We start from the raw sequence: 25,193 nt of genomic DNA, 5'->3' as shown, positions 1-25,193 counted from the left end.
CCTGTCCAACCTGGTGGTCACCCACATTCCATGACCTCAAGCTGACTCATGTACACCCAGCTCCACATCTGGGCTCCATATGGGACTGGCACTCTTGGGTCACATCTGGATGGGGAAATTGGAGGATCACCAGGGGGCCAGTGACCCCTGGGAGAGTCAAGAAGCCTCTGAAACACTGCCCCGTGCTGCTGGCTGGTCTGAGTCCTGTCCTCTGCACTTCGGAGCTGGCCCTGAGCCATTTACCATCAGTTGCCTCTGAGCCCTCAGCCAGGGCCCTGCCTTTAGGGCAGAGCCCTCAGGGCAATCTTCTAATATTTGGGCCCACACCCAAGCCCTCAGAGTCACTCTGTGCTGCAGATGCAGTAATGCTATCTCTATGATGGGGTGACGACCTGTCCAGCTCTCATCACTTGAAGGGCTGAGCCTGTTGGGAATTGCTGTTGACCCCAGGGTCAATGAAAGGAAGGGGAAGAATGCTTATGAGGAGCAGAGGCCACCATTTGCCAAGAGGCCTCATGTCCCTGGGGTCAGTTGTGAGGAACTGCTCCCACTTATTCCCAATCTGAGTCACCAGGATCTGTCGGCAGCCCTCAGGAGCACTTCCACTGTCACAGCATCGTCACCACTGCCTGCCCTCCAATCCACATCAGCTCCACGTAACCCACAATCATTTCTACTGGCAGCCTCTGCCTCATGCCCACCTCCACTGCCTGCTGGGTCTCCCACCCATCACCATGGATCTATAATCTTCCTCCAGCACCTGGCCATATCCATGACTAAATAGTCACATCAATCCCACCTGCCACCATCACCCACGTCCCTGTCACTAAGCCCACTGTCTCTGCTTCAGCTCAGGTGTCCCCCACACTACTGGGCCACTCCTGGCTTGCCCACGAAGATGTTTTTGAGGTCTCTTCTCTGAGTCTTATCAGAAACTGAGTCAGGTTACTATGGGAACCACTTGAGCCTTCTAATGACCACTGTGTCTACTCTACCCTGCGGAAAGCTCAATTCTCTGGTGTGAGGGAGAAGAAAAGCTTCTGGCCCTGGGATCATCCAGCAGCTGGACTGGACATGTGGTTGTTATGTTGCTGAGTCCCAGTGTCCTACTGACCAGGGTAGAACTCTCCCTCTCAAGGTGCCTGTGAGGATTAAGGAGGGATGACAACTAGGCTGGCGGCTGTTGCTGTGGGGTCAATCCAGGGCTGATAGGGTAAGGTCACAGTTGCTGGCTCAGCAAGTCCTTTCCCCTGGGGCTTCCCCTGCCTCTGCAGATACCAGAGCACACACACAGGAGGCACACCAAGATAAACCAGATTCTGCCTCGACATTCAGGCCACCGGGGCCACAGGGTTCCCAAGGAAGTACACTGGCACATACGTGCACACATGGGGCCTCAAGAGACCCAACTGCTCCCCACGATGCACTTGCCCCTTGAGAATCATCCCCAGAACCCCTCCTTGTGGAACTTCAGGAGGAACACTCGAGACAGATCCTCGTGTGAAAAGTGTTCTGATTTTTCCATCTGGTGGTGCCAAAATGTCTTTCGACAAAAGGGGTGACTAAGAAACATTTCTGGGAACGATGCATTTTTCCAAGAACTGGCAGAAGTGAGATGATCTCACCTTTCAGACTATGTGCTGTCTGTCTCCCCAGTCTGAATCCCAGGACAAAGGAGAGGGGCAGAAGTGCCCAGGCCCCAAGAAAGCAGCCAGGGGTGTGGGAGTCACTCTTGGGGTGGGGGTCAGTGGTTTCTGTATGCATACCTGCATAGCTGAGGATGCTGAATGATGCTGGCCCCTCTCTCCAGCCTCCCTGGGTGCACAGCAACCCCTCATTCACGCTTCTGCCACCCTGCCAGCCTGCATCTAGCTTCTGTGCATGGAGACTCCTCCCTCTGTCTGGGAACCCTGCATTGCCCAGTAAACACTAGTTTCCCAGACTCCCTCCTCCAGGAAGCCTTCCCTTGACCTCTTAGAGAATGGGCCATGCCCTGCATAAACCACTTAGGCTGATATCGGGCTGCATGGCAGCCTATGGCTCTTATCGGTGTGTCTGTCTCTCCTCCTAGACTGTGTGCTGCTCCCTGAGGGCCAAGACCATGTGCCAAGCAGATCCCTGAGTACAGCACCCAGGACAGGATAGGGCACACACAAGATGCTCAGTGGATGTGCTCAGAGGAAAGGGCTGAGGTGGTGCAAACGGGAGAGGGACCAGGATGTCTTGGGATGTGCATTGCCCTGATGGGGTATACTGTATGTTGTATGTTGTGTGTCATATGTTTGTATGTGGTACCTGTGAGAAGCAGCCATGTGAGATAGGAGAGGCTGTGTAAACACGAGGAGGTGGGTGAGGACCAAACAGTGGAGACTTTGCCCAAGGAGAAGAGGGACATGATGGTATGGAGGAAGGAAGGAAGAAAAGAAAAGAGGCAGCCATGAAGTGTGTGTGATGGGGTAGAGGGGCACACAACAAGGAAGCTCCTCGCAGCTGGGCAGGGCAGCAACACTTGACTCCACTGGCAGAGGTCTCTGGAGCCTGGCCCTCCAGGCAAATGCATCACATGGCAGGTGACTCAAACCGGATGTGCTGTGCCCGTGTCTGAGCCGCCCAACGGGATGCAGGCTTAGTGGTGAACACACACACACTTACATACGTGTACACACAAGCATGTGTGCTGGGGCACCCACACAAAGAAAGGCCCACCCCCCCACCCCAGGGCAAAGTTTTCCTGAGAAGTTGGCCTGAGCTGCTGAGACTTGAGAAGAACAAAGCCTGACTGTGGTCAACAGCTCTACTTTTGGCCTTTGCCTTGGCTGGTTTTCAAGAGTTTGCAAGGTGAGCTCAATTCCCCTAGAGGGCAACAGAGTACTGAAATGGCCCAGGAGAGGTGAGGACAGGTGACAGGACTGCTCTTGAGGGCTCCTGCCCCTTAGAAATGGCGCCTGATGTGGCAGGGGCCGTGTTCAAGGTCTCACTTAGGAGGATATCATGTTCCCTTGATCACACCTCCTCTTACTGCTGAGGAAACTGGGCCCAGGCTGGTGAAAGTTCCTGTCCAAAGTCATGTGGCGAGGTAGAAGAGATGGGACTAGAAAGAACCATCTTCCCCGTCAGGGGCTCTCTCTGATCATCTGGACACCGAGGTCCTCCACACTCACATTTTTTTAGGCCTTACTTGGTATCCACCCTCCCAAGCTAGACCCCAGCTCACTGGCAGACATGCTGGAGAGAGCAGAGAGCAGGGCTGGCAGAACTAAGCCAGCCAGTCCAGGTCTGACCCAAAAGGCCTCCCTGACCTGCAGTTTTCTGCCCACCAGCCACCACCCAGAGTCAGGGGCACCCCAAACCCAAGTCCTCCAACATTTGCAGGTCAAACCTCACCTAGTGGGCCTGGAGGAAGAAGAGCCTTTATTCAGCAGGGATGGCAAACGGAAGTTCTAATTAGCAACTTCTGGAACATCCCAGTGCCCTGAAGGAAATGTGTTTCCTAATTGGCCCCCTGCTGGCATCAGAGAGCAGGTGGGGGGGGGGAGGGGTGTGTGTGTGTTTGTGTGTGTGTGTGTGTGTGTGTGTGTGTGTGTGTGTGTGTGTGTGTGTGTGTGTGTGTGTGTGTGTGTCCCTTCCTGCGCTGGCCTGGAAGCCTCACCTGTTCTTCCCTGGGCTGACCCACATCTTCTCTGGGCACCCTCCATACTCACTTCATCCTGGGATCCAGGGTCCCAACCAAGGATGCATGGAAGATTCTCCATAGGCCCGTTAGAGCCCAACTGGGCTCTCACCTCAGCCTCCTAGCCAGGCCTGCTCAGCTGCTGAGCTGCCCACTCCATGGCCATGCTCCACCCAGCCCCTGTGGTGCTGCTTACCCTTTCCTTCCTAATCCCCCCTCCCTGAAGCCCCGCTCCCTCCATTCTGCCTGGCTCTTCTGAGCCCTCCCCAGAAGCCTGGGAGATCCCCTTCCAGACACATTAGACCCTGAACTAGGGTGGAGGGACTCCCCAACTTTTAAATGACTATTTTGCAAGGACAGCTGTGGAACCCGAACACCCTGGCTATGGTTTGAATGTGGTCTGTCCCCACTAAACTCTTGTTAGGCTTGGTTCCCAATGTAGTGGTTTGAGTGACATTTGGGGTCTGGAAGGATCCACCCTCATGGGGGGCTTAATGTAGCTCCCAGCAGAATGGGTTAGTTATGTTGAGAGCAGGTTGCAATAGAGCCTCCCATACCATTTGTCCCCTTCTCTCACGCAAGCACACTTCCCCTTCCACTTTCCACCCTGGTTGAGGCACCACAGGGCCTCACCCACGCTAAACATGTATCAGCACAAACTCTTGGCCTTCCAGAACTGTGAGATAGAATGAACCTCTTTTCTTCATAATTTCCTCAGTCTCTGGCATTTTGTTAAAGAAACAGACAACAGACAGACACAGAACCCACAGGGATGCTGGAGAAAGAAAAAAGGCAGTCCAGGCAGCACGACTAAGAGAGCAGTAAAGCTGGTGGCACAGATTGAGGCCTCATCTGGCCCCAGAGGAGGGACCCTCGCCTCCCCAGCAACCTGTTGGTCAATCTGGACCATGCACCTGGATTGCAGGAATGGGGCAGGAATGGAGGACCACCATGATGTCTGGAAGGATGGGTGTACTGGGCTGTCCTCTCATCTCTCTGGGCCTTTCGACAGGTAGGGTCCTGGGAGGTGATGGGGAAGGAAAAGCCCCGGGAAGGCTGCTGTGAAGGGAGCAGGAATCTAGGTCACCACTTGGCAGTGTGATTGAGTAAGCCACTTCACCAGACTAGCCAGTGTCCCCACCTGTGACTTGAAGGAACTGAAGCCCACAGTGTCTGACAGCTATTTCACACTGATAACCATGAGGAAGTCAGGGATGGGGAGCCAGTCAAGGAACAGAGGGCCACAGGGAACCCAGAGGACACGTCCCGCCCTTCCCCTGCATGACAGCAGCACCCCTGCTGGCAGGGGTGCCCAGAGCAGGGTGGCCCCAACTCTGAAAGAGGATGTCAAGTTCAGAAGATAGAGAGGGCCTGCTCCTTAGAAGTCAGGGGGCCAGGCAACCCTTTGAAGGAAAAAAACGTCTGAGAAAAGCAAAACCAGACTGAGTCTGATATAATGGGGTAGAAAACTGATCCATTTTTATAACTTTAGAGTCTAACTTTTCCTTTTTGTACTTGAAGAACAGAATAGAAGCTGTGGGTCAGCACCTGCTGAAAAGACTACTCAACTGTCCCTTCTCCTAGTCAGCCTACTCACAGCAGTTACTTGGAGGCACCTTTAAGAGCAACCCCGACATGAACAGTTCTCCCCCCAAGCAGACCCACCTGTTCCTTCTTTCTCCTCCCTTTCTGCCCAGTGACCCCAGGGCCCAGAGGAAGGACAGCAAGGAGCTAAGAAGGCAGGTGTCCCTCCAGGTCCAGACTTTCCTGGGGCTGCTGCTTTGCCAGAAGTAGTGATCAGGTCCCAAAAGTTCTCAGTCCACAAGAAGTTGAGAGGGGCCTTCAATGGCCCAAGTCATAGTCCCCAGCAGAGGCTGAAGACCCCGGACTGAGAGGACACAGCCCCTGCAACTCAGGGCCCCCTGGGGTTCTTTCAGTACCACCTGGAGGCCTTCTCTTTGAGGCTGTCAGCTGGCTTGGAGACAGCAGATGCTTCCTTTATCTTTAAAGGAAGTTTGTTTAACTTTGTTATAGAAGTCCAGGTTTATTTCCCAGTGGGAGTTGGAACTTCTTTTGCTACCCTGGGATACCTGTACTTTAAAGAGGCTTCGGGGAACTTACTGTGAACCCTAGAGGGACCTTGGACATCAATGCCCAGAGTCTGGCCACTTCTGCCAGGTGCTCTTGCTTCACCTTGGGGGATACCAGGCAGCCTGTGGAAAATAAGACTGGATTCCTGGGAGTTTGTCCTGGCTTTGGTGTGGGGTGTATATATATATATATATATGGATATGTGCGTGTATATTCTGTTTCTCTCTCTCTCTCTCTCTCTCTCTCTCTCTCTCTCTCTCGCTCTCTCTCTCTCTCTCTCTGTCACACACACACACACACACACACACACACACACACACACCCCATAGTAAAACAAGAAAGTTTTAGAAAATCTTAAAATTCCTTTGGGCTTCATCATTTCATTATGCTTATTAAAGAAAAAAACTTCAAGTCTTGTTCAAGCAGCTGGCCCAGCGACAACCCCCATGAGACTGGGGTCCCAGGGCAGGGCTGCCAGACCCCTCAAGGTCAGGGTCTGCAATGCAGATTCCCAGTCCTACTGTAGCCTGGGAACTATTCTAAACACACCAGGTCTCCTACCGCCTTTCTGATGCCTGAAGGACCTCGCTTTGAGCAACATAGCCTGGAACTGAATGCCCACAGCATGAACGAGGACACAGAACACCAGAGGGCAAGTGAGTGGTCTGTAGCCACACAGCCCAGCAAGGCCAGAACTGAGCCTGGGAATCCCAGCCTCAGAGGTCACCACCAGCCTGGGTGCCTCTCTATAGGGCAAGGGGGAGAAATCAGGCTCCTGCAGCTCCTCGTATCTCGTATCCTGTCCCTGAGGGCCGAAGTGGAAGAGAGGAGGAATTCTTAAGCACGGGCTCCATGGATTACAGCGATGGCAGCTTCTTGCTGGTCACATTCCCCTTTCTGGGGTGGGGGTGGGGGGTCCTCACTCACCATAGTCCTTCTTGCAGTACTTCTTCATGTTAATCTTCAGCTTCCCTTTGGAGGCCTTGCAGTAGGAATCACAGTCTGCAGGAGGGGGAGCACAGATAAAAACTAATTAGGCTGGAGATGAATAGCCTGGCCGGCAGAGCAGGAGACCACCTCCCTAAATACCCTGAGGCCTGTGATACCCATGGGCCAAGCTGGGCAGGCGGCCATTCAGGGCAGGCCAGCCTTCTAAAGAAGCCCTTGGGACAAAAGGCCCCCACCTGACCTCCCCCTCCTTTGGCCTAAGGAATCCTTTAGCTGCCTTGGCCTCCGTGAGACACTCTGGGAGCTTCCATATCTTGCCACCCAGGACTTCTGAGCACCATACAAATTCCCCCTGTTCTTAAGACACAACTGCAGCCTGATTAAAGTCGATACAGGCCTCATTGTCACCCCACGCTCCCAGTCTGTGTCAGGAGCTGGCTTTCATGGCGCAGAGCCTCTGGCTGGGGTCAGGCCCCAACAAAAGAGGTCACAGAGGAAATTAGCAGCCCATGAAGCATTAGAAAACCCCTTTGGTGTCCACTCCACTGGAGTGTTCAAATAAAATGCCCTAAGAAGAAAAGTTCAGTTCTAATGGGCCCTACTGCTGAGAGGTAGGGCTGAGGGCCTGCATCCTCCGGGTATCACTTAGGGATCTTCCAGGCCCCGAGTGAGAGCCAGGCGAGATGTGCAGCAATCACGGCCTACCAGCCCATCAGATTTGCCTCTAATGGCACTGGCCCTGTCAACCCCCCAAATGCAAAACTCATGGTTGGACCCCAGCCCAACCTTACCCCCTCTTCCTGCCAGCAATTTCTGTTCTTTGGACAAGACAAGGCTCTCCCTTTGTTAGGTCTGTATGTGACACAGTCAGCATGAGGCCACAGACCATTATAGAGACATAGGAAATCTGCTGCACCTGCACTGCCCTACCACTTAACATGCTAGATCTCCCTCAATTCTCAAAACCATTCTTTGATGGATCAGTGTTATTCCCATCCTACAGAGAAGAAAACTGAGGCTCAAAGAGGGTTAGCTACCTACCAAGGTTAAGGTGAGAGAAAGAAATGATTTGGGTATGAGTACAGGGCACAGCCAGGGCAGGAAAGCCTCTCAGTGCCACCTACCCCCAGCTTGTGGCTACATTCTTCAGGGATTATTCAGAGACCATTGCCCCAGAGCCAGGCTCTAGCTCCCAGGAGGCAGCTGCCTCCCTTGAGGTCCCAGAATAGGTACCTCAACTAGTCATCTCTGTTCTATCCCACTGCCTGGGAGAAACCCCCCATCTAGGCAGCTTCTTGGGGGCTCAACTCAGGAACCAGTTTCAGGAAATGGGAGAAAACAGCTCCCCTTTCTGTTCCCCTGTGGTGCAAGCCCCTGGAGTTCCCTCACAATGGCCCTGTCCAGAGGCACCAGAGGCCACAGTATCAGTCTTCCCTGTCAGCTAGACAGCCAGTCGGTCACTGCAGAGGAGAGTTCTTGGGGTGCAGAGACCGGGCTGTCCTTTGAGAGGGGCCTTCACTCTACTGTGACCAGGCCTGAGAGATCAAGATAGGAGGGGGCAGCAGCCCAAACACTCAACTAAACAGTGACCACCACTGCCACCACCCTTCCCAGTTGGGAACAGCCATGTTAGGCCTCTTTGGTGCCAGCTCAGGGACAGATGACACCCATAGCAAAGCCACTGTGTGGCTGAACCCAGGTTGTGTGTAAGGCTGTCCTCCCTCCCTGCTGTCTCCACTTAAAGAGGTAAACAAGTGGTACAGAGTGACATCACTGCAGGGACAGCCCTGAGTCCACTTGGTGCCCTCATGCTATTTTTTGGGAAAGTTGTTGGTTTGAGTGAGTACTTTCATTTTGGATCTGGAGGAAATCACTGACGCCTGCCTCCTCTGCATAGGCTCGGTGACACACCCAAGTGATGGCCAGGGTGGAGAGGGTGACACTGAGCACATCAGCTCTGGTGAGCTTCACCTGGGCCTTGCAGAAGGGGCTTCAGTGCTGAGCTTAAAGATGAGGAAATCAGAGCTTAGAAAGGTGTCAGGGTGGCCTGCCAAGGGGCACTCCCTTCCACAGGACAAGAAAAAGGCAGATGAGTCCTGAGACAACCGAGCCCTAGACCTTCAGCATCGCTGTGCCCACCCTAGTCACTGTTAAAGCTTTTCTCTTCAGAGCTAGTGTCCACCTGGGACAGACACTGTCCTAGAATTTATGGCATCCATCACCCCACAAGGAGCTCATACTCCCAAGCCTGTTTGCCAAGTAACGGTCATCAGTATGTATCACAAAGGTAGCACCCATCCATGGCGTTGGCACCTGGCAGCAACAAGGCCTTGGCACCGTTCTGATGCTTGATGAGCTCCTCTCCACTTTAAGCCTCATTTCACAGTGGAGATGGTTGGGGAGTCACTTGCCCCAACCTCATTAGAGGAAGTCTGGCTACCTATGATCCTAATGCTTGGTTCCTAGCCCTGGCTACGCAGCAGAATCACCCAGAAGCTTTCAAAGACACTGAACCCTGGGTCCCAGCTCCAAGAGGTTCTGATTTTTTTTGATTTAGGAAACACTGAACCCCAAGTGGCTCCAATGTGTGGGAGGGGATGGTCTGGGTACCTGTGACAGGCATGCAGCACTCAGCTTGGCAGGGGAAAGACCCAGATAGGTGGCTGTTAACTCAAACACAGAAAGTGTTATCAGTCTCTGTGCATTTATAGTTGGATTTGTTTTGTTTTGTTTTTTAGGTCAATATGCTTGTTGCAAAATGTCTGCTACTCCTTTCAGAGTTGCTGATTCTAATTTAGTTGTGAGCTAGGAGAATACAAAGACCAAGCTTGTTAGACTTGTATAAAATCCAGGTAAATAGGCTTGGAAGGAAAGGCTGAAGCATGCCCCTTTGGGGAAAGTGAATAACCTTCAGAACCAGACACCCTGAAAGGTATTTGGCTGCTTGTGGACTCTTCGTTTGGGTCGTATTCCAAATTGCTGAGGTCACTGGACAAGTGGTCCCTGGATAAGGAAAATGTCCCTGCATTTGTTTCCTTTACTGACTGCACACAAAGCTACAAAGACTGCTTCAAGATGGCCAAATAGTGACTTTAAAAAAATGCAGTTCTGATTCCTCCCGCAACATGCCAGCCATGTGGCTGCCCTTGTGGGGCCTCTCTGTTTTGTTCCAAAATAGCTATAAAGACAGTGAAAAAAATGAAAATTCACACTAATGCCAAGAAAGAAACTGATAGATGACCCAATACCGGAATCTGAGAGCAATCTCTATTAATTAAAGGCAGATGGTGGTGGAAGAAGCAAAATCTATCTGGGTTTTACCTCAGGATATGATGCTTTGTCTGATGAACAGAAAGAACCTGGAAAAAAGGAGGATGACAGAAAGACAATGACCAGAAAACAAAATGGGCAGGAAGTGTGGGCAGTGTGGACAATACCTTGTCCAGGGAAGGGAGGGACTGGAAGGACAACAGCTGCACTGGCTATCTCAGATTAGGACGTCAGGCACTGGAAATAAAAGCATCAGCTCCATGGAGCAGAAGTGAATCCAAGTGGAAAAGCCTGGTAGGAACTGGGAATTGGGCATGATCTGTGGACATTTGCCTTGGATCTGAGATAGAAATCTAGTGATCACGCCAGCACAGGGCTCTACAAATAAAAATTTGAGGTTCTGTGGGCATATGCTCTCTGTTCCATCTAGTCAACTCTGTCACCTCAACTCAGAAAACAGTTGTCAACAATATGTAACCAAATGGGCAAGGCAGGCTAAAACACCTCTAAAAAGACAGCTTCTATGAACTCCGAGAAAAGACAAAGCTGAGTTGAAAAGCCATATGGGCATAAGAAAAAGAAGAGCTGGAAGAAACAAAAAACTAAAGCAAACATCTTAACACCCAGTAATGCAATTAAAATCCACCGGAAGCAGCAAAGAGAAATGTTGGAACTGATTCATGAACATGGAGAACACACTGAAGAAACTCTCACAAAGTTTAGAGGAAAGAGATAAAGACATGGGAAGTAGGAAAATAGCATATGTCTGGATGAGAACTGAAAGAGGCCAAACAGAATGGAAGCGTGAATCAAAGAAAGGATTCCTAAGCTAAAGACAGACCTACATATGTAGAAGAAAGTGCTCAGCAAGTTCTTTCAAAACTCAAGAAAAACAAATTTACACCAAGACACATCTTTGCAAAACATAGGAAATACCAGAATAAGAAAAAAAGATAACACACTTAGTAGATGATGATGGAGCAATAATTATAAGGTCTCTCAGGAAAGTTATAAGAATTTTATACCCAGCTAGATGGTCTTGCATATACACAGGCCACAATGAACAAAATGCATTCTCAAGGTGTGCAAACTCAGAAAATAGTCCACGGAGGGGGAAGAGAGAACAATGGAGGGGACAAACCAAACCAGGTACATTTTATGCTTATGTGGAAATGTCACAACGAAACCCCCTTTACAGCTATTATTTTATTGTAAACTAATTAAAAATATTTTTTAAAAAGAAAATGTTTCAATCATATATCTCTTTTGAAATAAGTACTTGAGAATATTTTCCAACTAAGAAATGAATAAAAAATTAAGAGATTAAGAGGGGAAAGTCATGGTACAAACACCCCAGTAATGAGTACTGAAACCAGTAAATACTGGGGTTCCACTGTTCTAAAACTGAATGCAAATATCAAAATAATTCAAAAATGTTTGAAAAAAAACATCTGACTAACCATAAGAATTTGCTTTGAAATTTTAGATTATATTAACAAAAACTAAGACACAGAATGATGTGGGAAACCAAGCTTTTTGTCTAAAACATAATGTAAAAGATGCTAGTTCATGCTTGGCTTTGCCAAATAAGGAATACAGATAAAGCACTGCTTTTGAAAAACCACAAACACAGCTACGATTATGTCAAAAGATAAGCCAAAAAATTGAAAATATACAAAGTGGGTTTTTTTGCAGTACTGGGATTTGAACTCAAGGCCTCATGCTTGCTAGGCAGGCGCTCTACCACTTGAGCCATTCCCCAAGCCCTTTTCCTTTAGTTTTCAAACAAGGTCTTGCATGTATTCCGAGGCTGGTCTGGACTGTGATCCTCCTACTGTCCTTCTGGCATAGCTGGGATGACAAGCATGCACCTCCATGTCAGCTTTTATTGGCTGAGATGGCAGTATCACTAACTTTTTGCCCAGGCTAGCCTTGAACCGCAATCCTTCTGACCTCTGCCTCCCGAGTAGCTGGGAGTACAGGTTCAAACTACCATACCCAGCCTACAAAGCATTTATGATAAATTAAGAACAGAATACAACTCTCCTACTGAAAAACTTATTTTAAAATTAATATTTAAAAATGACTGTTTAAGATGAATATAATTAAAGTGATTTTTAAAAGCTTACAACTTAGTCAGGGGCAAAGGCTTATCTGCAAATGAAGACCAAGAAATATTAACCAAGAAGTTGAAATGCTAGTATCAAAAAAGTAGAATTCCAGGCAAGGATGTTTAAAATGGACAAAGCAGATCACCTCATAATAATAATAATAAAAAAAGAACTATTTGATGGGTGTGGGATAACATCTCGCTGAAATATATTCACCAAAAAAGAAATAAAAAAATGGATAGAAACACAATAAGAAACAGACAGACACTCATAAGGAGTGAAAGAATGCTAAATTTATTCCAAGAAGCTGATACTGTACAGGCCACATTTCTTGACCGCAATGTAGTAAATATTATTTGCTATTAAAGAAGAAAGAATGAAAAGAAGCAAAACATATTCTGTTCTAAAAGTAGACAATAAGCAAAACAAAACCCAAAGAAGCTGGGAGGAAGAACAGCAACAGAAGCAGAAATTAATAAAGTAGAATACAGAAAAAACCCTCAAAATTATAAGCATACCCAAGGCTTGATTCTTTGAAAAGCCCACAAACTAAAATAAATAAATGACCAGACAAAACACTGTCATGTCTAATTATGAATAAAGAAAGAAAACAGAACACTAGGAAGTAACAAGCTAAGGAACATTTGTGGGTTTTATGACTATTGTATACAGCTTTAAGGCTAAAATCTCAGAAATCTGAATGAAATGCATTATTTTTAGGAAAATATAAATGACCAAGTTGAATAGATAACCTTAAGAAATGCCTGGATCGACAGGCTTCACAGATGCAGTTATGTGAGCATTTAAGGGACATGTCTATTTTGTGCTATTTGATCTGTTCCGAAGCTCAGAAAACAATGAAAGCTGTTAAGATGGACCACATGAGAGTAATGAAAATTGACCATTTCCCAAATTAAAAGAAGAAAGTTTCATATGGTTCCACCTTAACAAAAGTTACCCTAACTTGTTATACACATGAGACCCACAGCGCCAACTGATCAACCTCATTTACCAATAGACTCCCAACATTTTATCATACCCCCACCCAGTGCTGGGATTCCACTCAGTGGCCACAGGGAGTCTCCCCACCTCCACTCTTCAGGGACCCTTTGGGGCTCAGGTGGAGATGCCAGGTGAATACTACACATTTGCAGGTGCTCCTGCTCCACGGTCACCTTCTCCCCCACCAGAAAAAGAGTCAAGGGCTGCCAGGGCTGGACAGGGCTCCCAACATGCTCTGTCTCAGGGAGGGCTGCTGAGCTGAGACCTGGAGGCGGCCATCTGCCCAGCCCGCAGCAGGCCCATCCTGGCTGGCTGGCATCCTGGCACCTCCTGAGTGCAGCCTGCCCTCTCTTTCATCCCTCCCACCTGCTCCCCTGACCGACCCACAGCCCAGAGCCAAGAGGTGGCCCTGCAGGCCCAATCCCAGAGGCCTCTCCTGTCCCGCCTCCTCCTGCACCTTGGGTAGCTGGCCCCTCTGATCTGCCTCCTGTGCCCAGGTGCCAAAACCCTGCAGGGCAGGCCTGCTCGCCAGCTCCAGGCTCATCTCTGAGCATATGGCAGGCAGCGCCCGGCGGCCCATGGTGGAAGCAGGGGCACCGCATCTGGCACCTCCCCTTGGAGCAGGGCGGGGAGCTGGCAAAGGTCTCGCTCTGTCGCCACACCTCTGCCTCTGCTTCTGGGCTGTTGGATTTGGGAAGCTAGGGTGGTGAATATAATGTGCCTACACACCCAGCAAACATGGTCTGCCTCCCAGGGCAGAGAAACAAACCCAGAGGGCTGGGTGAGCTTCAGACCCCAATGGCTGGGTGCAGGGGAGGGAGGAGGAGCTCAAGGGAAGAGGGGATTGGGCTAGGAAGAACACCCAGCTGATTCTATCCTTCTTCACCAGGCCATTTCGTCCACTAGAAAGTGACAAAAGACAGGTGGAGCCAATCTGTGCAGAAAAGTCATTTTTGCCTCCACCTGATCTGGAACCACTAAACTTCATGGAATCCCCTGGGCCAGACTCCACCTTCAATGTGTGTGCTGTTCGGGGTTCTTTCATGATGACCACCTTAGGGAAGACAACAGGGGCATGGCCCACGAGGCCACCTTTTGCCTTTTGGCTACAGGTGATTCAAAGACACCCCTACTCCCATGTAAAGCCACCTTCTCATCTCTCTCACCAAAGAGCACTTTGTCCAAGTGTACCACCGCTGGACTGGGAAAACTGGGCCCCAACAAGTATAAAGGCCCTAGGACAGGAAAGTGTCAGGCAGGTGTGAGGAACCCAGAGGAGGGAAGCCTGGAGTTGCACGAGGCTATGGGCTTAGCAGATGGCTGCTAAGGGGCTATCAACCATGACAGGGGCTCCAATTTTGAACTAGAAGAATATGATGTGCACTGAAAGACATGGTGGAAGGATCGGGGCTGGTTTTATTATTCTTATTTTGGTTTCTTGCTTTGTTGCCTGTATTCTTAATTTTGAGACACAATTCTCATGTTCAAAAGAAAAAAATACTAGGGTTCAGGAGTGGCTCAAGTGGTAGAACACCTGTCAAGCAGACGCAAGGCCCTCAACTCAAACCCAGTACCACCAAAAGAAAAAAATGCTAAAAATACTGTAAAGCAAGTCTCTCCTTCCTAGTAAGGATGGGGAACCTTTGGTTCTGGGGGGTAAGAATCCTGTATTAAGATATCTGTGTTTGCCAGGTGCTGGTGGCTCACACTTGTAATCCTAACTACTCAGGAAGATATCTGTGCTCAAAAAAATGACAATCGTATTCCTAATCCACAGGCCTTGTTCCGGAAGTCTATATCCTCCCTAAGAGATGGCAGGTATGCACATGTGCAAAGAGGCATCTGCTCCCAACTGCACAAATATTAACCCCCTAAGGACAAGGGAAAAGTGAGTCACCAGCCAACAGATACCAAATACCCATTGTGTGCATGGCAGCTGTGCATGGTTGGACAGGAGACCACTGCCCTAGCAAGGGTGGTGCTATGGTGGGCATATGAAATGTCCCCTACAGGCTCATGTGTTGAATGCATGGTCCCCAACTGGTGGTGCTCTTTTGGGAGGTGCTTGGAAACTTTAGGATGTGGGGTCTAGCTGGAGGAAGTAGACTGATGGGGGTATGCCTCTGAAGGTTGTACCCCATCTAAGGTCCCTTTCAGTCTCTCTGCTTCCTGCCTGCTATGAGGTGAACAGCTCTCCTAGGCCACACTGTCCCTCTGCCATGATGTTCTGCCCAAGTGCATGAGGCCAAGTGATCACAGTCTGAGCCCTCTGAAACCATGAGCAAAGATAAATCTTTCCCCCAAGTTGTTTATGTAAGACATTTTGTCACAGTGATGAGAAAAGATAGGTAGTCAGGAAAAGCACCTGGAGAAGTAGCATGTGAGTGAGGACTGAACAGTGTGACCAAGGCAGGGTAAGGAGATCTGAGGGAGGAGAATGCCAAGCAGAAAGGACAGCCTGTGCAAAGGTCCTGAGGCAAGACCTAGCCTGGCACAGCCCACTGGGGCACTCTGAACGGAGCGAAGAAAGAAAGGAACAGAGAGCTGATGCAAAAAGCCTGCAGGGGTCTTGTGGGTCCAGAAAGGGCTTTGTGACGCAAGCTCACCAAAGGGTTCCAGTCCGGTCTTCCTCACGCACAGCTGCTAAGGATAAGGTCTTTAGTTGTAATGGGCCAAGACTGGCTCTCACCCTCATCCCTCTCAGGGATGAGTCCCCAGGCTGCATAGGTTCCCATCCCACTTGAACATATCTCCACACTGTACTATGTATGGTCCCAGATTCCCAAGACACCTAAATGGTCATTTGCTACCTGAGCCTCATTCTTCCTCAAGGACCACAGACAAACATTCTGATGGAGAAGCAGGAGTCTGAACTCTTTGCATGCATGAACTCAAGCCCCATTCCTCTTCTATGCCCTGCTAGGGAACTAGGAGCCCAGCAGGTTAAGGGTGAGGCTGGTGCTCCCAGGGAAGCCACGCCCCTTCCTCTTGCCCCTTCCTCAGGGGTGGCTCTGTCCCAGATGGCTTCCTTTGCTGTGCAGCAGAGGCAGAGGCAGCTCCTGGAGATCACATACCACAGTGTGAGGAAACAGTGTGAAGCCCTCCCTCCTTATACTTTCCTTGGAAAGCCACTGTCTGTGACAGTCTCAGATGTCAGGACCCACAGACCTGCCATGGCCCCCCCATTACCCAGTCTCCTGTCTTTCTAAACAACACACCCCTTGACGTTCCCACCTTCAAATGCTCCTCTTCCAAGCCACACCAGTGTTCTGGCCCACAGGTTGTAAGTGGTGATCACTTGAGAAGGACTCCAGGAAAAGACATTGCTTAGGGTAAAAAAGGGACCCCATCACAGGCCCTCTCATCTGGGGCCCTCAGCCTTCATGTCCCCACTCTGGTGACTATGAAGTTAAATGTAGCATCATTAGAGTGGAGTGATGACAATAACACCATGCTCCCTCTTCACAGGCATCAGGAGGCATTGGCCATGGTGCAGAGCGAGGGGAGGAGAGCAGGGACACCAACACTGATGGAGGCCACGGTGCAGCAGAAGGCCACCTTAGGGACCCCCACCTAGGAGTGGAGGGTGAACAATGGCAGCACAGCAGGGCAAGTGGAGCCAGATCAGGGCTCATGAGGCAAGGAGGATGGCTCAGACCTGAGATGGACTGACCTGGCTCCAGGACTCTGCAGACATAGCACAACTGATAAAATCCAAGAAATGCTTTTCGAGGGTGGTCTGCACAATGGAGACCTGTTCCCCAAAAAGAGTGAGGCTCATTTCTTGTCTGTGTTGTGGGCTCAAAGCAAGGCAGGGCTAGCGATGTCGCCTCTGCCTGAGGACATTTACTCTATCCTCGGCTATTCCGCCCTTAGGAACTGGGACAAGTGGAGGCCACACCATGGGCCACTCAGCTTCAGGGACCACATTTTGGTCTCCAATGCCTGTCTCCTTAGGACTTTCCTGAAGCCTGTTCCTGGTCGCTTCCCCCATGTAGCTGGGCACCCTCTAAGTTCTTAGCTCCTATCTCAAGCCTGGGATTTTCTGTCTGCCTTCTCCCCCAGGCAAATCAGACCTTGGTGTTCTAGCAGCAGACACAGGGTTCATCACCACCAACAGTCTGATGAACCCAAAAGTACAGAACTCTGGGCACTACCAGGGGCCACGGTCATGGCTGCAGTTGCCCCCGAGAGACCAAGACCACCTGGCCGCACAAACCCACCAGCAGGCTCCCCAACAGACAGTGGTGGCTCCCTTTGAAGTCTCATCTCCAGGTGAGGCTCGGGAGATGCCTAGCTGAGGGGCTGGGGAACCTCTGAACCCTGCTAAGCGGGCTGGAGAGGGGAGGGACACTGGAAGGCAGGCCATGCCACCCAGCATGCTGTCTTGGGGGTGTGGAGTATTAGTTGGACAAATCACCTCTGATCACCTCCTGACGCCCCAGGACATAAGCCACCACCTCAGACATAAAGAAACTTCTGAGCACACAGTCCTGGGGAGTAGGAAGGGTCCAGTAGGATAGCAATTACAAATAGGCTACCATGACACTTGAGAGCTCCAAGACTAGCATAGCTGTGTGTCCTTGGGCACAGTGCTGCACCTCTCTGAATCTGAGATGCCTCATTTATTGAGTAGAGGTGAGCTTCTACCACCTTTCAAAATCCTGGGTAAGATGAAGCCAGGCATATAGGAAACACTAGAGCAACATCAACTGTCATTATTTTTACTCTGATTTAGGAATCATGAACGAAAACCAATTTCATAGCATTACTGACACATCCAATTTTTTTCAACCCAAAGATATTTCTGAAGTATGCCCTTGATTCACGGAATACTGACTGACCTCTCGCTGTCCCAACCATCTTCAGAGGAGGTGGTTCCCTCAGGGCATCTGACACCCTTTGCAGTTGAAAAATTTTTGACTTGTGCGTTGTCCCTCTTCCTCTGTGAAGTCAGGGCAGCCCTGCTGTACTCCAGGTCCAGGACACATAATATCAGTAGATATTTGTTGAAGGAGTTGAATAAAAACAGGCCCAGCAGCCACCACCATGTGGTCAGCAGATTGATCCTCAGCCTCAGGGATCCCCGAACCTCCCCAGAACAAGGGCAGAAGTCACCAGGCTCTGCACAGGAAGCAGCAGGCTGCATCAGTGGTAGAAATGTAAAGGCAGGGAAGCAGGACTCACAGAGAGGCGGGGAGCAGTTTGGGAAAATGCTGTGAACCATGAATTGTGAAGTTGGGAGAGCACGGCTCCCTGCCCAGGGAAGAGACTGACCTCCAGGGAAGTCAGCAGGAGGGCTTTGGTATTCCTTTTGGTCTTTAACAGCATAGATCCCAATCCACTGCCTTATCATGAAAACATATCTGCAGATTTTCAATACTGGGCCTCAGATTCTGTGGGCAGCATCACAGGCAAAGCCAGCAGGTCCTGCATTGGGGAAGTCACTGGGAATGAGTGTCCCCTTCCTTGGTTACCTGGCCCACAAGCCCATCTTGCTTCAGTCCTGCCTAGTGTATTGGGACCCCCAAAGACTCAGGAGGCATTGGGCTTCCAGAACTGGGTCAAGAGAGCCAGGCCTGTCTCTCTTGGCTAATGACAGCATTGCACCACCCCAGTCCCCTCCCCAGGATGGAAGAGGTTGGGGGCTGTGCTGCCCATGTGAGGTAGGGAACAGCCCCTCTTCTCTTCTCCCTTTGGAACAAGAGGTGCAAATGAGTCCTCAGCATGGTCTTTCTTCTTGCTGAACAAGATGGATTGGAAAACAAATTGGCTCAAATAAAGCATGTAATTAGATTAAAGCCTCTTGCCCAGAGCTTTTGGGATTGCAGAAAGCCCTCCTGACTGGAGGCAGGAGACCTTGGCTGCCTGAACTGCTCCTGGACATCCAGAATTTTCTCAGCCTTTAACTGCCCACCCCTGGGGTCTCCCCAGCTAGTGTCAACTATGTGGAGGGGATTGCCATGAAGATTGGTCCTGCCACTACTCCCAGACCTTTGTTCACCATGCTCCCTGCCTACACATGCTGCCTCAGCCTCAGAGGATGGCTGTATCCCACCTAGATGAGACGAGCTACACCTGGACAGCCCTTGCCATGCACTTTCCACCCAGGAGGAGGCTGGGCAAGCAGTATTAGGACTGCCCTGACTACTACACATGAGAAAACAAAGGCTTGAAATGTTCTGGGTCCTGGGCCACCAACTGGTGGGGGCAGACTCCCTAACTTTAGTTGCCCCTGGTCCTAGAACAGGGCCACTCAGACAGATCTGTCTCCAAAGCCATGGGCCACCTGATGATCACTGGCAATGACCCTTAACTGCCCAATGCAGGGGCTGCCCCTTTGTGAAGGACCATCTTGCTGACTTCCCTGTCCTCAGGAAGAACCTCTATGTGGTTTTTTTCACTCATCCATCCTCACCACCATACCCCTTCACCAAGCAATACCTCCTATGCCTGTGATGTCCTGCACCCCTCCTGCCACCAGCCAAGGCATTAGGAAGTAAATCCACAGCCAGTCAAAGGAAGTAGGACACATCCAAAAAGTTGCTGGACCAGTGGAGAATTCCTCTTTCCAAAAGTTCTGAAATTCCCCCATCAAAATGGCAGGATGATGAATGAGGGCCCAGACAGAGAAGATGTTGGGGGAAGAAAGAGAAAAACACGAAACTTGGGGTTCCTAGTTTGAAAGGCTCATGATGAGCAATTTATCAGCAGAAAAAAATCAGGGTTGACAGAGGACAGAGGACACACTGATGGACAACAAATGAATAAGCAGCACACAGGCTACTAGCTTCCCCGGTCAACCACATGGCAGACCTCACTAATCAACCACCTCATTCTGAGGGGGCCTCAACTCACTGAGATGTTCCTGATTACTTAGTGAATAAGTTGTCTCATTCCTGCCATCGGTGATTCATTTGTCACTTGCCACTAATGGCTAGATGGATCAAGACCACAGAATTTATCCTTTTGGAGTTGAAAGTATTCTTTTAAGACCAGAAGCAAGTCCACCCTTATACCCACTGCCATTCAGTGGGAGCCTGAAGCTCCCTCACCATTAGCCCTAGGATGGGACAGGACTGCCCTCAGCTGGGACCTGACTCTATAACTGCCCAAGTGGCCTTAGATCCACCTTCTGGAAAAGCCCAGCACCAGCTACCTGTTTAACCAACAGAACAACCCTCAAGACACCTGGAGAAAGAATCGCATCCCACTAAAGCTTCCTGGTTCCTCAACTAAGAGCACAATGTTTAGAAACCCCATTGTGCCTAGTCCTCATCCTAGCGTCCCTCTTCCTCAGTTCTTGATGTGAGAATTTCCTCTCCACTGAGTGGGAAACGGTGATGTAAATCCAAAGTGATGCTCACGATTAAAATCCAACTTAAACTGGAAGCCAATTAGCAGTTTATTTCAAGTCTCTGGAATACAGGTGAGAACCAGGAAGAGCTCTAAGTAGTGAAATTGCTATCCAAAAGGAAATCCCTTTAAGTCTTTATTCATAGCTTAATTACTCTTTGTTTACAAACACTGATAATAAATGTTATCGCTATTTCTAGACCACAGCATGTTAGGGTCTATACACAGACATCCCTCTGTATCCACGGGGGTTTAGTTCCAGGACCACCCACAGGTACTAAAATCCACAGATGCCAGAGTCCCTTATACAAATGGAGTGGTGTTTTCATAGAACCTATGCACATCCTCCTGTAGACTTTAAGTCATTGCTACATTATTTATAACACCTAAAACAATTAAATGCTGTGTAAACAGTTGTCATACTTTATTGTTTGGGGAATAAGGACAAGAAAAAAAGTCTGTATATGCTCAGTACAGATACAGTTTTTTTCAAATATTTTCCATGTGAGTTTGGTTTTCTCTATGGATGTAGATTCCGTGAGTGTGGAGACTGATGGTATTTATTTAGAGACTTGCAGGAAGAAGGAACTACAGAAAACATCCCACTATGAAAACCAGATGCAGAACAACTAAGGGCTGTTTAGAATAGAGTTACCACTCCTAAGATGGCTAAATCAGTTGTGAAACGCTGACTGGGTGGTAGCACAATTCTTACAATGGATGAATCATCCCAAAAGGTGAATTATGTTTGATATGCATTGCTTAATAAGGCATGAAGGCTGGTGCCACGTTTTTTAAAAGATTCTCATCCCAAATGCTTTTTAAAAGTTCTGTGACATTTCAATGAATCAGGTCAAAGATAACTGGAAACCGTACTTCCAGGAAACCATTGATGCCACAAAGTGTCACAACCACGGCAGATGCTAAGGTCTTCCCCAGCAACAACAAACTCTGCTACCCTCTCACATGGAGATTAAGGGTACCACTATGTCACTAATAGGCTGAGTATCCCTTACCCAAAATGCCTGGGATCAGAAGTGTCATATTTTGGAATTATTTGCTTATACATTAAGCCCACCTTATTTGCAGATTTTTTACAAATGGTTTTTATCAATCATGATAAAATAAATAAATAAAAGAAAATTTCAAAACCAAAAAATTAAAATTCCTGCACATGCATTTCTCAGCTCAGTTGATGGGAGAAGCTCTCAGTCAGTCCCTTGCTATCATCAGTTGTGTTTAAATTGTGTTATCTGCTGAGTGTTTTCCTGCTTAATTTTGTGAAAGTCTGCCTCTAAAAAGCAAATGGTGCCCCCAAAGCAAGGTGAAAGTGAATATGCTTAATTAAAGTGATAAAATGAAACATTTTATATTTGTTGAAAGGCAGCATATCTTTATCAGAAGTCAGGCAGCATTACTGGAAAAATGAATCAGGCAATGAATTCTATGCACTCTGAGTATTCACAGTTTTTCCTCCATGGTGGTCTCCTTGGAACCACAGACCTGCAGACACTTAGGGTATATTATACATTATGAGATATTTTGGGGATGGACTCAAGTCTAAACACGAAATTCATTTGTTTCCGATACACCTTATACACATAGCCTAAAGTAATTTTACACAATATTTTGTGCACTTGTGTTTTGACTGTGATCCATCACACGAGGAATTGTACCATGTGGTACTATCAGTGCTCAAAAAGTTTTGATTTTTTGGGCTGGCGGAGTGGCTGAGGTGGTAGAGCGCCTGCCTAGCAAGTGCGAGTCCCTGAGTTCAAACCCCAGTGCCGCCAAAAAAACATTTAAAAAGGAATAAAAAGTTTTGATTTTGGAGTATTTCAGAATTTGGATTTTCAGATTAAGGATGTCTAGCCTTATGGCATTTGCTTTAGAGAAGAACTCTCAATGTACTCCAGGTAACCACAGACCCACATAACCCGCTGTGGAAGGTGCTGGCATCCTTTGCCTACCATGCTGGGACACAGCTACCCTCCCAAAGAGTCACTGTGGGGTGTGGAGGGGCCATAAGCATGGACTTTATCCTGCCCTAGCTTTCTCAACTGGGATCTTTCTAGGCTTTAATAAGATGCCAAATTCAGTCTTCTGCTGCTTAATCATGTCTTCCTTCACCAGGAGCTCCCAATGGCTGCTCTACAAGTGTCTGTGTGTCCCTGACTTCTAACATTCACAGGCCAACAGGAGCTGAATGAGAACTGTGTACCTCAGGTGTTCAGGTGTGACGGAGGACTACAGATCCTCATGTACTGTACCCGACCTGATAGGACTCTCACACACAGGCCTCCCAGAGAGACTTCCAGAACAATTCTGGTGGACAAAGTGGTAGGTGAAGAACCATGCTTTACCATAAGAGAGGCCCTATGTGCAAGAGACTCCATTAACCCTACTCCTGGTACCCACAAACACCAGCTCCTGTGAGAAGTGGGGGACAGAGACCCAGGCCCCACAAGTTCTCAGGGCTAACTCAGATGTATCTGGTCTCACGTGCCTCCTTCCCTTGGCAGTCAGGCTTTCTGGTAGCCCTGAGAACCAAACCCCCATTCCCTTCCTTATAGCAACATATCCACCAGAACCTTGAACCACAGAATGAGTTCAAAATTCTTTTGTCAGAGTCAGAGTTCACAACGTTCACCCAAGCCAGGCAAAATGGTGTACACCTGTAACCCCATCTACTTGAGAGACAGAGCTAGAATTATGGTCTAAGACCAGCCCAGGAAAATGGAGCATGAGACTCTATCCAAAAAACAAACTAAAAGCAAAAGGACTGGAGCCTGGCTCAAGTAGTAGAGCCCTTGCCTAGCAAGCAAGAGGCCCTGAGTTCAAATCCTCAGCACAGCAAAACAAAACAAAACACTTTTCACCCCAGAGATGAGCTCTATAAACCATGAAGAGAGGACAGAGATTTCTGCATGCTGAAGATGCACCTGGATGAGGGGTGCTGGACCAGAGGAGATGAGGAGGGTCCCCATCTTAGCAGGAAAAGATGTAGAGAACAAATCTGCATCAGAGCCAGAGAAACACCTGCTGGCAGCATTCCAAACCTTTTTCAAGATGCAAAGTCTGCCCCATAAGAGAAATCCTCCAGGGTTTTTGCTTGAGGACCCCAAATTTCCAGCTATGCCACTGGTTCTGCATTCACAAATTCAATAAACCATGGATCAAAAATATTTGAGAGAAAATTGCATGTGTACTGAGCATGTACAGACTTTCATCACTATTTTCTAAAACTACAGTGTATTGGTGTGTATAGCATTTACATCATTTAGTTACTATACATAATCCTGAGCTAACTTAAAGGTATGGAGGAAGTCTGTAGGTTCTATGCATTTTTATATGCATTTCTTTGCATTTTATAAGAGGGACTTGAGCATCTGTAGATTTTAGTATTTTGAGGGATCCTGGAACCAATCCTCTATGGACACTTAAGAGACTACTGTATTGTCCTCTCTTATCTGCCATCTGTGCCACTAGGAAATAGAAGCCCATCTGGAGGGGCAACAAGTCACCTTAGACTTGAGGCTTCATTCATCAGGCAGCATAAGAACCAGCCAGCTCAGCAATGCTTTCCACTAGGCAGGCCATGGAAGCCAAGGCAACCTCAGTATCTGCTGATGCAACGGACCTGGTTAACAACCTAAATTAGAATCACCCACTGTACTTGTATGTCTTTCTCCCACAGTACTCTGTGAGTCCCTTGAAGGCAGAATTCCATGTTCTACTCAGCTCTGTCACCCCATCGCCAAGTACAGGCCCTAAATAAATGTATGACTGATGCATGATTAAACAGAAAATGAATAAATGGACAAATGCACAAGCCCTCTAATTAGAAGTCCCAAGGAATTCTGGGAGCTGGTAAAGGGGCAGAGGAAGTATGAACAAGAAATTCCCCATTTTCAGCCTGTAGCCCAGATGAAGCCATGGGAAGGATTTATAGAGCACAGGATCTGTATTTCATAAGCCCTTCCAAATTGCAGAAAAAGCTGCACCTGCCTCCACCCATCTGTGGCCGCTAATCCTCTGTAACAGCTCTGTGCCCCCCATTCTATCTCCCACTTGGCGGGCAGGGTTATCCCATGTATTCGCCTTTAATAAGCTGAAGCCATTCGGGCGCTGTATTCACTAGTATCTGCTCCCACCGGGCCTGCCCCACAGGGTCTCCTTGTCAGCTCTCCCAGTGAACAGGGGATTTTGTGTTCAGCAGGGAAAACAAAGCTGTCCCAATAGGGATCCAGTTGGCTCTCTGTACTCTTTTCCAACAAGAGCCAATAGTGGACACAAACTGGAATTGCTGTCAACACTGAAGGGGGATTCAGATAAACTAAGCTGGGCTCCCTGGGAAGGTCCTGAAAGAGAGGCATGCTTGCAGCCCTGCAGCGTCCACCCGGCTGGTTGGCTGGCTGGTTAGCTCAGTTGATTAAGCCAGTGCTGATGAGGTCATGCCTTGGAACCCAGTAGTGCCCTTGCTTAGCCTGTCTGTACCCCAAATCCAGGCAGCTGTCGGGCAGGAAACACACTCTTGTCCAAGGTTGGGTTAAACTGCATCCCACACAGAGAAAAGGCCTCAAGACTGACTCTTGCTTTCTGGTGCTGATTACCACACTCCCACAGTGACAGGTGGCTACAGATGCCTCCAAAGTTAGTACTGATCCAAAAAGATCTATGGGAACACTGCATGTGGCTACTAACTACCATTTCATTTTCCTCCTGAGTGTATGGACTATATTACC

At 48.8% G+C, this 25,193-nt stretch overlaps 1 protein-coding gene across 2 annotated transcripts in view; it reads right to left on the bottom strand.

The window, feature by feature from the left end:
* The window catches only part of Ntn1 (netrin 1), a 189,892-nt gene that overhangs the window by 11,379 nt on the left and 153,320 nt on the right, over positions 1-25,193 (bottom strand). For both annotated transcript variants that reach the window (XM_074046801.1, XM_020161438.2), the window contains one exon: positions 6,689-6,763. In XM_074046801.1, the coding sequence (XP_073902902.1) occupies positions 6,689-6,763 (75 nt within the window). The remainder of the gene's footprint in view (positions 1-6,688; positions 6,764-25,193) is intronic.

The sequence above is a fragment of the Castor canadensis genome, chromosome 11 (genome assembly GCF_047511655.1).
Source record: "Castor canadensis chromosome 11, mCasCan1.hap1v2, whole genome shotgun sequence".
Taxonomy (NCBI): Eukaryota; Metazoa; Chordata; class Mammalia; order Rodentia; family Castoridae; genus Castor; species Castor canadensis.
Note: the sequence above shows the minus strand (reverse complement) of the source record. Positions and strands in the feature narration are given on the sequence as shown.